Below are 15,000 nucleotides of genomic sequence, written 5' to 3'. Positions count from 1 at the left end.
AACGCCAGGCACTGGGGATTTGCGGCACCGTCGTGTGAAAAGAAAAGCCGGCCGCCAACGATCACGAGCTAATCCTGCGCGTGTTTGCGCGGGTCGTGCCTCCATTAGCATATCCGCGCGGTGGGCGTTGGATGGGATGTTGAAGGGGCAAACATCCCTGCTGGCAAGGCAAGCAAATGGGTGGCATATATCAGTCGGCGCGTGGAAAGTGCTCCAGTTTACGGGCCGCTATTAATTAAGCGTGACGTTCCTCTCAAATCAGCAGTTTTCATGCGGGGGACCTCAGGGTACCATCTGTACGCCTTATGCCAGCCCAAAGTGATTGGCAATGTCATGCGCCCGCTGCACAGGGTTACCACATTTGATGAAGTGCAGCATAAACAAGTGCAACAAGAGATAACATTAATGAATGGCTGTTAGCTACGCCCTCTGGAGTGGTGGCTTTAGTCCTCAGGGGGAAAGCATGTCGCCGTCAACAAAAGGTAGGGACGCGTTGGTGACGCAGACACTGTGTTTACTTGGCAAGGTAAGTGGATAAATATAGTGGTTGTAGCTAAGGGGAATTGTTGTTAAAGGTTTGGCAATTATTTTTTGTTTTCAGTCTCAAAAGACATTTCTTAATAATAATATAGGGCTACGTTACATGGCGCGTATTCATTTGAAATATCGCAACAATAACAACACTCAAGCCAATCTAGCCACTGATGGATTTGATTACTTAATTACGTTTTTTGTTTTCTGGCTCGATCTGAATTGATGGACTCCAAATTTCTACCATTCCATATTTTATTGCCCGAAAAAGCTGTGTGTCCCCACCGCCTCACGCTCCACTTAACGGACTAAATCCTCTTTCACGCTGGAGTTTCTCTTCAATTGCACGCCTAATCCATTCTGCAGCCATTGCCAATAAAGACACATTCGCTTTGGAGTTTGGAGTGAGGCTTTCGCCTGGCAGAATCTCAACCACAGATCAAGAACACTGGAAATGCCAAGAGTGACCCTGTGCATTCAGCTAAGTGTTGACATTGTCAGGCACCGACTAACACAATAAATGGCTTTCACTTGAACCGATTCGATTCAAGAGGACACAGCTGGGGCCTCCAGTAAGAAAACGCAGTGGAAACGCTGTGAGCTCAGCTAGGTCTGCTCACAAGAACTAATTGGTTGCAGACCTCAAGCAGCTCTTAAGGCCAGAATGCTACACACCATATCAACTGCCCTTTCACTTCCAGAAATGTTATTACTTATGGTTTTGGGTTTTTATAGTCATGTGAATGCACCAATATGGGTTTTCGAAGTTAAGGAACTACATCTTGAAGACTTCCTGCTTATGTAAAGTATGAAGGTGCATTTCATTTAACAGCTGTCTTGGATTCAGCACTCCTATTATGATATAGCAGAACTCCTGGGGGGAGATGGCACATAGCCTTGGATGGAAACCAGAAACTAGAATAGCTAGCAGAGCTTCCTGTTTTGTTACCGACATATTCTCCTGAAACAAATTCATTTGCCAAAGTTAATTAAGCTTACAGAATGGAATTTTAATAAGTGAATTTCATCTGTGGTCAGTCTACAGTGTTGATTTGAAACCTCAACAGAGACTCTTTTACAGTTTACTAGTGCTCGTGTGTTTGTGTTTGCCAATTAAGGTACGCACTTACAGATCCCTGCCTCCCACTACATGACTGGCCACCACAGATATAACGCAAACTAAAGTGAAACTATACTCAAGACTATACTCAATACAGTAGTTAATTTACTACCTTTATAAAATAGCTTATTTTGTTGTTACAGTGAACAAACTGCCATGCGCTAAATTGTAGATCAGACAGAACTCACTGCCAATATGCACTTAGGCTCAATTTAGACACTGGGGACGATCTGATAGACGATCTGATAGGCACGATACAGTGAGGCAAAAGTGTGTGGAATTCGATGTAGTATGCATGCCAGGTGGCTAGGTGGTACTGTCTGGTTCGCCACCGCCGAATTGGTGCATCAAAAAATGGCCCTAGGTAATTAATGCGCCTTCTCTGTTCTGTTATATTATCTGTTATTATTCGGCTTAACTGCTGAAATGCAACTTGAATGTTGCGACTGATGGAGATAATCCATCATGTTTGTTGTTGTTTGCCTGTACTGCACATGGATGTGACGTAAACGCGTAAGCGCCGAGAGCCAGCGTGAGCAGATCAGAGCATTTTTAAGATTTCCACTCTGGAGGGTGGTTTCACTTTTTTGCGTTTTTGCCATTGCCGTCTAAACGAAAGGCACATCTAAATAAAATATTTTTGTCATTTTCACCCTCGAGCGTCGTCATGTTAACAGGGCCCTAGTCAATCTCAAGGTGAAAAAAACAACGAACAAAACGACAAAATCAGCCCAAGCCGGTGGTTCTGCAGTGAACAACAGTACAATCAGAAAGGTCTACATTGATTTCCTGTAATGAACAATGCCACACCCCCTTCTTCGTATGTCCCTAGCTCACTGACCTTTCCCTTCCCCACTGATTAAGCAGCTGTGGTTAACTGCAGCATTTCAAACAATGTAACACCTTTGCTGATTAAGTCATTCAGCCATGTATTTTGGATTTCAACCATTTGATTTGTGATTGTTTGTCTAAAAAAAGACTTCACGTGAAGTCTCTGTGTGTGCCCTTAAATGGCACTCTGGAGGAGATAGTTTCAATGCCCTATGGGGGTGTGTGGGCTTGGACTCCATGTGGGCACGATGGAGTTATGGTGTGGATAGGTAGATACAATGCTTACATGATGTGTATAGGGATAAGAGTAGGTACAATGTCAATACGATCTGGAAACAAAGTGTGTGTAATGGATGCATGATGAGAAGTGTATACAATGCATATGTGATGTGGATGACAAGTGCGTACAATGTGTACAATGCAGCTAGGCCTACATTATATATGTGGTTAAGTTGTAAATAACATGTGGATATCACATGCATAACCAAGATACAATATGGAAACGTTGAAGATAATGTTTATACAATGTGTCGGATGTCTGAGGAATCTTTTGATGCTGGGTCATTTGCAGTTTGGATTGATGTCTTTCGGTGTCTTTTTTTTGGACATATTTCAGTAGTTCAAATATAAATGTGGTGTTTTTACAGTGACCTAATAAATAATCATTCATTGGTAACAAAACAAAACAACACAATGTAATCAGAAATAAAAAAAATAATCAAATAAACCAAGGACAGCCAATGATTTCCTCCCAGTGTTTGATTATTTTGTCCTGAGAAAGCGGGCCAAATGTGCCTTCATGAGAGATTCTGTGTGCGGCACAGCCTCTGGTAACGATAAAATGAGCTTTGTTCACTCCAACTACGTAACATTACATCTAAGAATTGATCGATCCCCTCTGGTGTGTTTGTGGCCCTTTTTTGCATAATGAAGGAAATTAACATAAAGCCTGTTTATTTATCAGGTCCAAGCTGTGCCTGAGTGCCCACCATCAATCACCTGGAAATGCCAGGAATAAAGCAGCCAATGGCGACGATGGGGGAATATTAAATCGCGTTGCTAAAAATGTCATAATGAATACTCCCGCAGAGTTCTACATTATTCGCTATTTAGTTAGTTATGAACTCGTGTGCATACCGTAATCATAATGTAGCGATCTCTCACAAGAGCGTGCCCATAATGGGAATTGTTCTTGAAGTACTGCAGTGCAGAAATGAATCCTGGCAACAGAGAGTGTGCTAGTCGTGAATAGTCCATGTGTTTTCCTCGACTTGGGTGACATAGCGTTCATAATAAGTGCTCTCTAAAAGAGTAGAGCTTTTACACCCAGTCTGAGTAGCTCCTAAATCACCAGGCTTTAGAGCTGCACTAGCATGACAGATTTGGCCAGCTTACAGTTTAGCCAATTAATTGGTCGAGGCATTACAACAAACACACAGCCCCGAACGCTGTTTTGTCTTCGCCCGAGTGTATCACGTCGGGGCGTTTCCTCCACACGGGACAAGCAGTGTGTTGTGAAGTAGAATCACTACGTTGTAATTAGGAGGCATGGAAAGGCTCCAATGGGCAGTGCCACACTTTGCCGTGACAACGCCGGGCTCCTCGTCGTAATGAAGGGCTCCTCGTGGCCGTGAGACGGTGGAACAATGTGTTGTGTCAGACGCGCTGTCATCAGCCTGAACACTGCAGAGCAGTGGCGGGGCGCGCTGCGGCGGATTATAACACAAAAGGGGGGCCTCCGGGAGACGTGTCTCACCTCCGTGGACTCCAGGTTCTCTCCGTTCTTCATCCACCTATAGGAGGGCTTGGGCTTCCCTGTCGCCTTACACTCCCACACCAGCGAGTCGTCGATGGACTTCTGGACGTCTTGGGGTTTCTCGATGAGATGAGGTGGAGCTGTGAAGTAAACAATGCGAGCGTGGGCGTTACATCACAAAATAAATAACATCGACATGCAGAATCGTTGCGTGACTCACCTTTAAGGCGGGAAATAATTGTTTCCGTTTTGTATTATTATGTCTGCTTTGCAGAGCTAGGTCAATCGTCAGATTCAAGGTAAATGTCGATATTATTCTCATTATAGCAAACTATTCAATCTTAAGAAGTTCACAGTGCGCCAATACATAAACAACAGATATGGGGCCTCAGACCTTAATATCTTGCCATGGCCTTTCGTCTACTCAATAGCATTTGAGTAAATAATGGTGCAATTAGACAGGAGCCAACATTGATTTCTAGTATGCCACGCAAGTAACTCAAGGCTCACTAAAGATTTAGCACACGTGAAAAAATAAAAGCACAGGGGGGAGTGGGTGGATGTGAGACGGACTGTGTAGACGTGTTGGTTCGTTAACCATCGAGCCGCAACCCTACAAGGCCGCCCTTGGAATGATGTTGGCCCGTGGTCCTCTGTCTCTCTGACTTTACCTATAACACCACACTCAAGGACTCAAGGACCGACCTTTGCAGTGACCCCTCTGTAATTGTACATACAAATCTCCCACAAATTGACTGCCACTACACATCTCAGTTCCTCAGTTAATGGACTACAAAGCCAGTGACCATCCAGCACTAAATGCTCTGTATGTATTTTATTCTGAGTTTGGTGAGAATTAAAAACATATATATATATATATATATATATATATATATATATATATACTGTATATACATGAGGGGAGGAACACAATTAAAATTACTACAGGAAAATAAAATTAGGCCAGGTAGCCAGGGAGACGTAACAAAAATAAGTAAGATGTATGGGTTTAATATCTAAAAGACAATATATTTTGTGTTTATTGTGTATGGAACTCCATTCCTCACTAATTATATAAGTCCTTAAAATTGGAAAAGGACAAAATATTCTTAGAAACGCAGGACATACAATTTGTCCTTACTTCTAGTTTCAAATTTAAATTTGGCTGATATGCATCCCAGTGCCCCACAGATTGCTGAAATGATACTTAACAGAACAATGGCTTTGAAAATGTGAAAAGAAAGGGACATTTTTATTTTATTATTGGGTTAAAAAACACACATTTTGTTCAGTGAAATGCATCTGTGTTTGTTTGTACTTGTGTGTGTGTGTGCATGTATGTACGTGTGTGTGTGTGTGTGTGAGTGTGTGCATGCATCTGTCAGAGAAGACAACTTCTTTGAAAGTCCATTATCCCCCCGACCATTAACCATTGGTCCCATTAACCATCCCTTCAAAGCTGCCAAAGTCCCTCCCAGCAAGACCAGTCGGCCCTTCACTCTATAGGGGCCCTCAGTCTATAGGGCCGCTGGTCGATGATTATTCTGCATCTCTCTCCGTGTCAGTCAGGGCCGTCCATGCCACTCTCTATCTCTTTCACCCTTTGGCCAATGCGTCTCTCTCTCTCTCTCTCTCTCTCTCTCTCTCTCTCTCTCTCTCTCTCTCTCTCTCAGCCTTTGGTTTGAACACATCAGGTCTTACTCAGCGGCCCGGCCCGCCAAATGGAGATGGGCCGGGCCGGATCGAGATCCGCACCCCACGCAATCAGGGCCCAACGCCAAGCCCGGCTGAGGAATGGTAATGTCCCGTTATCGGCCGTATAAACGGAGCGACGGGACAAAGGTAAGGCCAGGAAGAGCTGAAGGGAGATAGTGAGATAGCTCAGCTGCCCCACTGAGCTGTGTTGGGGTTCTCTCGTGAGTGAAACTCTATTAACTAGGCGACTGCTTTTTTTTTTCTTTTTCTTTCTTTTTTCAAATGTACTATTTTCTCAGCCCAAATATGAGGCTTCCACCAGCCCTTAGGCTAGATATATAAGAATAGTTTCAGACCAGTCAGTGATGAAACTTCCTTTTAGCATGTACAATCCATGTGGGACCTAAAGGTTACAGTATGGAGGTGGTGGACATCAATTATCTTGTTTAAATTCCCATTGATACACTAGTTATTTTTAGGTGTTGTTATGTACAGTATGGTTTAGCCCTTATTATCCAAGTTGAACATTAAGATCTTTTCTTTGACGTTCTTTATATATTTATACACCTTGCTTTGCATCATTTGCACCACAGAACGTCACCTCGACTTTCTATTAACCTTATATTTTCTAAATAAAAATGCCTGACTGCAGGTTTCAGGAATGTCACAAACAGAAGCAACAAATCGATGCTCGCCAATGGCTTACACCGCAGACAAATGTCTCCCGGGCGGAATTCAAAGAGAGTTCCAAAGTAGATTACAGATTTTTATCACTTGGTGCACACATAAAGCCACCGAGGGAGTGAGAGGGAGAGAACGAGTGAAAGAGACGGGAAAAAAAGGAAGGGAAAAAAATGTCCTGAAACCGGAAAAAAATAGCACTAGGGCACTTTGGTTAGGCTGCTGCTGCTGCTGCTTGTCACAGCGGACAGCGGGACACAGGCTGACTTTTAAGTGGAGGCTGGGCCGAAATATGGCACAAGTAGCTTGTTGGTGAAAGACATATATATTTACCCTGATAAATGGACAAGGACTGCAACTGATGACAAATTGTGACACCGTTTGGTACATCTTATCGGCCATAACTACATTACGTTACATATAAATGATTCTTAGTTGACAGATCATTTGCAGCTGTTGTCCGCAAGGCATCCAAGAGGAAGCAGAACCTGAATCATGTTTACTTTTCTTTCTTCGTGCGAGGAGGAGTAAAGGGTCAACACTAAGTTTTGAGAGGTCAGCACCCTCGTGGAGAGTGAAGGTGTAACCAGAGCCGCTTTGAAGCGTTTGAGTAACAGTTTGTGATTCTGCCGGCGGTTGGAGACAGCCCTAGCTCTGATACCCTTCGTGACGGTCGTGACCGCGGTCGTGACAGAGCTCCGCGCTCCGCCCAGCGAGAGCATGTGGAACCCAAACAGAACCGGAGCAGTACGTTATACCTGAGAAGAGATGGAGGATCTAAACACAGAGTTGACCTGTGTGTTCATTACTGTGCGGTAATGTAATAACTGATATTTTCAGTATATGAATATCTTTTGTTTTGTAAATAATTCTCTACTACTGAGCTGTAATGAGATTCTCTTTCAACAAACAGCAATCAATGGTGTTGTCACAAGCTTGCTACACGCTGTCCAATAATTTAATTTGGCCCCGATTGAGATCATTGGCTGGCCAACCTGTCTGTCTATCTACCTATTCTGCTACCTGCGCACACATTTTCTGTGCACTCATTGGTCATGACCGTTGTCTTCCTAAAGGCTAGGCAGACCAATGCTAAAGCCAGTGAATTAGTCATGTATATTGGGGGAGCTGTTTTCTAGGGAGGTCACAAGGGAGGGGTGGGACTTTTTTTCGGTTGGATACTTAAATAAAATAAATATAGCTGTGGCTGGTTTCTCTAAATTGCCTTTCCTAGCTTTTAAATAATAACGTTATCAAGGAAAGAGCCTCTCAGCCTAACAAAAAAAAGAGAATGTCTTCAATGATTTGCTTGGTCTATCTTATTACAACCACTAACAACACAAAATAATCATCAAATGACTGAAGTAAAAGTTAGAACAATGAATAAACCTTGTAAATGAGATGTCATGGATGCTATTAGTTACGTTTATCACAATAGTTGCTAATTATGTGCCAGCTCCCTTCCTGCTTTTTATTGCTTTTTCTCTGTTTGTCGAGAACTAACCCACGTTCTATTTAGGACTAAATTAGCCCAGTTTGCCGTGCAAAGGTCGTTTACTGTCAGTATTAATCAATGGTGGGAATAGACGCTATCTAGCACACTCGCTCCTTCTAAGCAGAAATCGAGCAGAAACTAATTATGCGCTTTGCAAAGAGGCACAATTATGGGCATACAAAAAAAATGCAAATCCATATTCTCACAGTTCAATAGTTAAAATAACCTCACATACCCAAACAGAACACTTACGTGTTGATATTTATATCTTCTGACCCGCAGCATTCTGTGAAAAGTATGGTTTGCATGACGTTCAAAGCCCTGCCCTTTATTTACTGGTACATTAGTGTCATCGATATTCTCTGCTGGTAAATGAGTCGCCTAAACAGCAGAGACTTCTTTTGCTGACTTTCAATATTTCTCTTAACAAGGAGAGACTATCCAAAATTGTCTTTCTGTCAACATTTCTTTGTAAACATTTAAGAGAGTCGACAGGTTCTGCATGTATGTGTGTCTTGAGTATGTGTGTGTGTGTGTTTTATATAGGTTGTTGTTTTATATGTGTTTTATTTTGCATGTTTTATATAGGTGTGTGTGTGTGTGTGTGTTAATGTAGGTATACGCATGTGTTAGAGTGTCCAATGTGTTCATGTTGGTTTGTATGCGTGTTTATGTAGGTGTGTTAGCCTGGGTTGGTTTGTATGCATTTGTTCCTGTTAGTCTGTGTTTGTGTGTGTTTATGTTGGTGTGTGTGTGTGTGTATGTGTTAGTGCGTACGTATGTGTTAATGTTGTCATGTTGTGTAAGTATATGTGTATGTCTATATGTTGGTGTGTGTGTGTGTTCATTTAGGTGTGTGTGTGTGTGTGTGTGTGTGTGTGTGTGTTTGTGCGTGTTCATGCAGGTGTGTGACTGTGTTAGTGTATGTTTTTGTTATACTTGTGTGTCGTGGGGAAGAAGGGTTTTCCTGTAAACCCTGAGGGAATTGGGGCACGGATTCCCTGTGTCTTAAAATAAGACACACTGCGTCTAAGATCCACTCTAGTGGGTAGAGTATGTGTGTGAGTGTATGTGTGTGTATGTGTGTGTATGTGTGTGTGTGTGTGTGTGTGTGTGATCCATCGTCGGTGAAATCAAAGAAGGAAGAAGGAAATCAAAACAAATGTGCTTTAATATACCGAGAGGCTGATGAGGTCTTCCTGGTAGATGGATCATTAGGTATGCAGCGGTGAGCGGAGCCAGCAGAGGAAATCCCCAGATAGCCTGCAGGTACCCACTTAAGAGGACATCAAGTATGAAATACTACAGGTTTTACTCTCTCTCTCTCTGTCTCTGTCTCTCTCACCCTCTCTCTCACTCTTTCTCTATCTCTCTCTCTCTCTGTCTCTCGATCGCTCTTTCTCTTTATCTCTGTATCTCTCCCTCTCTATCGCTCTCTCTCTCTCTCTTTCTCACCATCGCTCTCTGTCACTCGCTCATTATCCATCCCAATTTCTTCACTTCACATGAAATGACTGAAAACGACACGCAAACCTGGAGTTATTTAACAGAGGGACACATCAACGCAAACCTGACTCCCGCGTCAGGCGTGCTTTCTCTGCCACCCAGCGCTCAGTCGTCACTCAGGGACCCCCCGTTCGCCCAACAATTACCCCGGCTGACAATGAACGGATGTCCCACCAGCTCTCCCCGCCTGGTCCAGATGCGTTGGTGCAGACTCCCGTCCCCGACATAACGGGCTGGTGGTCTAAGTGTAGTACATTTAGCGGCTTTGATGGCCGCTCGACTTGGATGTCAATCTACCCGCCATCTGGTGCAGTCCGATACCGCCGGTACCAACAAGGTCATATCCGAGCACTCGCTCCGTGCACACACACACGTGCGTGTCTCCCGTTTAATCTGGATCAGGAGATATTAAGCGCACCGCGGCGGACAGGAGTGCTTTAATCATTTTGATGTGCTGTAAAAAGGAAAGTAGGAAAAACCAGCCGTCCCTCTTTGCATCGCATGCTGTGGGCGCCCACACGCGCGCCTTTGGTGAATCACCTGTATAAGTTTATGTTTTAATCGGAGAAGGGGGATTTTTTTATCTTTACCCCCTCGTCTCTGTCAGCTGGAGCACATCTGACGGACATGCCGGGGGTAGATATTGAGTGTGTGTGTGTGTGTTGGTGCTTGTGCACATGAGTGTTGGCCTTTTTGTGTGTGTCTGTATGTGTGTTTGTGTGTGTGGTTGTGTATCTGTGTGCAGGCGTTTGTGTGTGAGTGTGTGTTTCTGTGTTTTTGTGTGCAAGGGGGTATGTGTTACAGTGTGTGTGTGTGTGTGTGTGTGTGTGTGTGTGTGTGTGTGTGTATGTGTGTATCTCTGTATGTGTATGTCTGTGTGCAGGTTTGTCTAGGTGTGTGTGTGTGTGTGTGTGTGTATGTGTTTGTTTAGGTGTGTGTGTGTGTGTGTGTGTGTGCGTGTGTGTGTGTGTGTCAGGCCCCCCCCTACCGTAGAAAGAGAGCTTCCCCTTCACGGTGTTGAGGCCCCGGGAGTTCTCCGCCACGCACTCGTAGGTGCCGGCGTCCTCCTGCTGGAAGTAGGGGATGTCCAGGACCCCGCTGACCTTCCGCGTGTCCACCTTCCGGGCGAAGGGGACGCCGTCGACCCGTCTCCAGCTGATGGAGGGCACGGGGCTGGGGGACAACACACACGTTACACAGGTTCACATCTGGACCAGCGGATCATTTTACATGTTGAAGTAGAGCCAAAACACCCCGGTTACAGAGTAGCTGGCTGCCGTTTGCTATTTTTCCAAACAAGATTATATAGGCAAGGCAAGGCCGCTTTATTTATGGAGCACTTTTCATACGCAAGGCAGACTCAAAGTGCTTTACATAAAAAGACCGTTGTGCAATAAAATGAAATAATAAAATAAAATAGAGAAATAAAATAAAGGTAAAAAATGCATTGAGGAAAAAGTGCAAAAGTTTAAAGTGCAATGTATTTAAGATTTAGCAGAAAGCTAAAGTAAACATAAAAGTGGTCAGAGTTGGGGCAAGTCTTAAATCCTCAGGGAGTTTATTTTCAGGGAGTGATATAGTAGATTTCATTATTATTCTTTTGTAACGTTATATGGCATGTTAACGGAGAGCCATTTCTTCTGACCCCGTCTTGAACCTCTTTATCTGTCGACAGGGACCCCAGTCAGACACAATTCATTTGAGTGTTTTGAACCCAGAGAAGGAATCGTCTAATGCAAACCAATGCACAGCTGGAGATGGTGGACGACATCTCATCTTTAAATCCCCAAGCGTGTTTGCTCCTTTATCCACATTCTGTGACGTCTTCGGTTCCTGACCTGATTAACCCGCTGCGACGGAGCCCAACACCTTCATGTAATTGCTTTATGTGATGTGTGTCTGTATGTAATGTACCCTGTTAATTAATCTGAGACGAGGCCAAAAGCAATTCTGTTCTATTCTTGTTCTGTTATCAAGTACATTTCATTTATGACCTTCTTTCCTCATCTTATCCTACTGCATAGATACTGACGTTTGCCAGAGTAGAAGAAGAGTATTACTGCCCATATGTGAACTTACTATTTTGGCACCATTGCAAGTACTTGTAATTAATTAGCAATATTGTAAAAAGTCATCCTTCTGTAGATAGGAATCCCTCAAGCTGTTCTGGGCATATCACTAGTAGCCTACTACAGCACACACTACTTCTACAAATGCAAACACTATTTATACGAACAATAACACTTTTATCACGACACACTTTTATACCGATGCTCACACTAATGGCAGTATTTGAATGGCACTCACGTAAGAGTCAACTTACTTTCCCAGTGCGAAACACTCCAGCTTCACTGTGGATCCCTTGGCCCCGTGGACCAGCTCTGGAAACTGCACTTCTATCTTTGGCTCATATTCGCCCATCACACCTGGAGGAAGAACCGTGGAATATGACAGTGGCAGCCTATTGACACGCAGGTTTCAATAGGATACGTAAGCTACAAGCATGTTTTACAGCAAGCACCGGCGTTATTGCGTGTGATTTTTAAAAACCAAGGATCTTAAAAGAGCAATTCCTTGTCTCCAAATGCTGTAGCATTTCAAAAAGAGAGGCAATTATAATGTATCTGGTCCCTATATTGCATTATCAAACTCAATTGAATTAGGTCCATTTGTGTATCCTTTGACATTTTAATTTTCACGTTTCTCTGTAGACTAGATTATTGGATTTCGGGGTATTTGATGATCCAAAGCATGGCGTCTTAAAAGCATTTCTTCAACGTTGACAAAGAATAGGCCACCAAATCCTTTTATACAAGATATCAATTGCAAATGACATTGTGTCCGATTTTTTTTGCCAACTGCCAACCAAAATAGTATAGTTTATTTATCATAGCTTAATCTTGAGAAGAACATTTTACTGAGCTAAACAGCCTTACTGGGGAGTACTACAAATAGGCCTATGCCTGATACTTCATATCCATAACATCCATATCATGAACAAATGGACATGTGGAGGGTATCTAGGTTGTCGAGAAAATGCTACAATAAGTATGACCATTATGACTTTCCTTAAGATAAGATCGTATGGCGTTTGAGCGGTTCACAGCTGGGTCCTCACAATTTCTGTTATTGTTTTAGGCTTATTTATAGCCGTCGCCACACAACGGCAAGACATGACCAAAGAAAAGCACTGCTTCTTTTTATTACCGGTGTAGAAAAGCCACTAAAGCACAGCTTTCTTTCTCTTTTTTTCCATGAGAATAAGTAAGTGTGCCCAAAGGCATCTAATACTTGCGATGACACAGAGACAATCAAATGAGTACTTCCACTGCTGGCTGAGCATCTATAAACAACCAGCTGGGGACGAACAGGGGAGACCAAAACTAAACTGCACAGCTATTCTGTGCTCTTGGAAATAGTACTGTCCTCGGATACACCCATGTGTGTCACTCTTGCAGGTGCCATTTCTTATTTGAAGGTATGATAATGATGGCAGTGGCTCTTTACCAACAGTGCTGGGTGATACAAGTGTCCCCTCATTGTCGCTATTCGTGACCACATCGCACAAATTGCTCTGGAGACAGGAATCCAGGGGGGGCTGGGGGGGGTTTCGTTGGTGGGTAAGTGGGACGCGGGCCAATTCCGTCTCCTTGATTCCGTCCAGGTGTTGATGCCTTATCAAGCAGGCGCCCTGACGGCTCGCTGAAAGCTAATTCCGATTCTTATCACAGCTGTGTCTGCTACCACTGAGAAGGTACCACTGCCCCTCACACCGATGTTAAACTAGACAGGTGGGGGAGAGGGGTGGTGGTAATTGTTTCATGCTGTGACCTTTCACAGAGGACACTGGTTGGAGATCACCCCCACACCTCCCACCCATGGCCTCATTGCGATGTGTGACCGGGTTGTGTGGGAGTGGATAGTTGATGCGTTGTCACCCCGGACATCTAATCTGAGTATTAAGCTTACAGAAAAAAGAACCTCGAAAAACAATTTACCACGATTTCTTGTCATAGGCGTTGTGTAATTGTTTAACGGTATTTCATTTCTGAGTACTGCTTTAAAAGTAAATGTGCATCCAAAGAGGTGGTGTTTCTTAATGAGACTTAACAGGAACTGTTTGTTTACCCCCAGGAACTGTTAACTGCTGTTCGGAAAAATCTATGCAATTGGAATAAGTAAATAAGAAGTAAATTGCATTTTGGTACATAGATGCTGCCTTATTGATGCTGCCTCACAGCTACAGATCCCTGGATCCAAAGTGGACTAAATTTTGGATCCAATCTACTGAGGTTCACATATTTCCTCTCATGCTTGTCTTCCTTTATCCTACAAGGACATACGCGGTGAACTGATACTTGAAGGTCCAGAAGCCCTCATTCCAGCGTGTTTGATGCCCCTGTGGATGAACTGACCAAATCTCTCTCTCTCTCCCCCCCCAACCCCAATGAGTCTGACCTAGTAAAATATGTTCAGGAACGCAGACGGTTTAGGGGAGAGGCAGGTTTCTTTTGTCGGTTAGATGACGATGATTAAGGTAGGGAACATTCTCCTAAGACCAAATAAAAAATAAAAGTCCACAATGAGATTACTTGCCAAGTGTGACCTTTGGCTGGAGAGCTTTGATAAGGCCAGCCTAAAGCATTAGATCCACATGCTAAAGGACATGGTCAAATTAGCCTGAATACAGCTAATTGACCTTTGCATTTAATTTGTATCTTTAATACCACCGCTCGTCCCATTTTCAGCTACCAACCAAACAAGTTCCATTCACTGCGAGCGACTATAAATCAGTTTATGCACTCCAACAAATCGTTCTGCTCATCAAATCCAACCTGGAAAAAGCTGCTATTCTATTGATAAAACAACAACAAAACACAAGAAACAAAAACCCAAAGCATTTCACAATCCATAATTAGCTAGCAACATTTTGTGTCATTTATCGGTACCTGTTGGACCACTGGCCATCTCATAGTGTTGTTGTTTTGGCTACAGTTTTTAAACTTAAAGTGCACCCTCTTAATAAGTAAAAATTCAAACAAGATTTGAAAAAAATAAAATCAGGGGGAGATGTTATCTCCATGGTTACCACTCACGGCGACTTTCTGATTCTTTCCTTTAAGCCAGAACACGTCTTTGAGTACAAGCTTTATAATGAGGGATGTTGTACAGGAAATGCACCACACACAACAGCGCTACACCATAAATATCCCTCCGTCGAACGCAGACAACAGCATTGAGAGCTGCCCAGACGGAACACGGCGTACCTTCACGGTATTGCAGTACCTTGTGCTGTTTTTGTACGAAAAAAAGGCCTGATATAAATAAAGGTTTGTGGAGGCCTGCGGCTCACCGTCGCTACGCAGCACCAGCGGCGTGGGCGGC

General features: G+C 43.5%; 1 protein-coding gene across 1 annotated transcript in view; it reads right to left on the bottom strand.

Moving 5' to 3' along the window:
- LOC311338239 (contactin-4-like) overlaps window positions 1-15,000 on the bottom strand; it is a gene marked incomplete at both ends in the record, with an annotated part of 110,342 nt that overhangs the window by 49,147 nt on the left and 46,195 nt on the right. The window contains 4 exon segments of the mRNA XM_084463471.1: window positions 4,239-4,378; window positions 10,604-10,788; window positions 11,939-12,041; window positions 14,969-15,000. The exon segment at window positions 14,969-15,000 is cut by the window's right edge and continues 172 nt beyond it. Of these exon segments, the coding sequence (XP_084319597.1) occupies window positions 4,239-4,378; window positions 10,604-10,788; window positions 11,939-12,041; window positions 14,969-15,000 (460 nt within the window).

Source organism: Micromesistius poutassou, assembly GCF_964030765.1.
Source record: "Micromesistius poutassou genome assembly, chromosome: 2".
In the NCBI taxonomy this organism is placed as follows: domain Eukaryota; kingdom Metazoa; phylum Chordata; class Actinopteri; order Gadiformes; family Gadidae; genus Micromesistius; species Micromesistius poutassou.
Note: the sequence above shows the minus strand (reverse complement) of the source record. Positions and strands in the feature narration are given on the sequence as shown.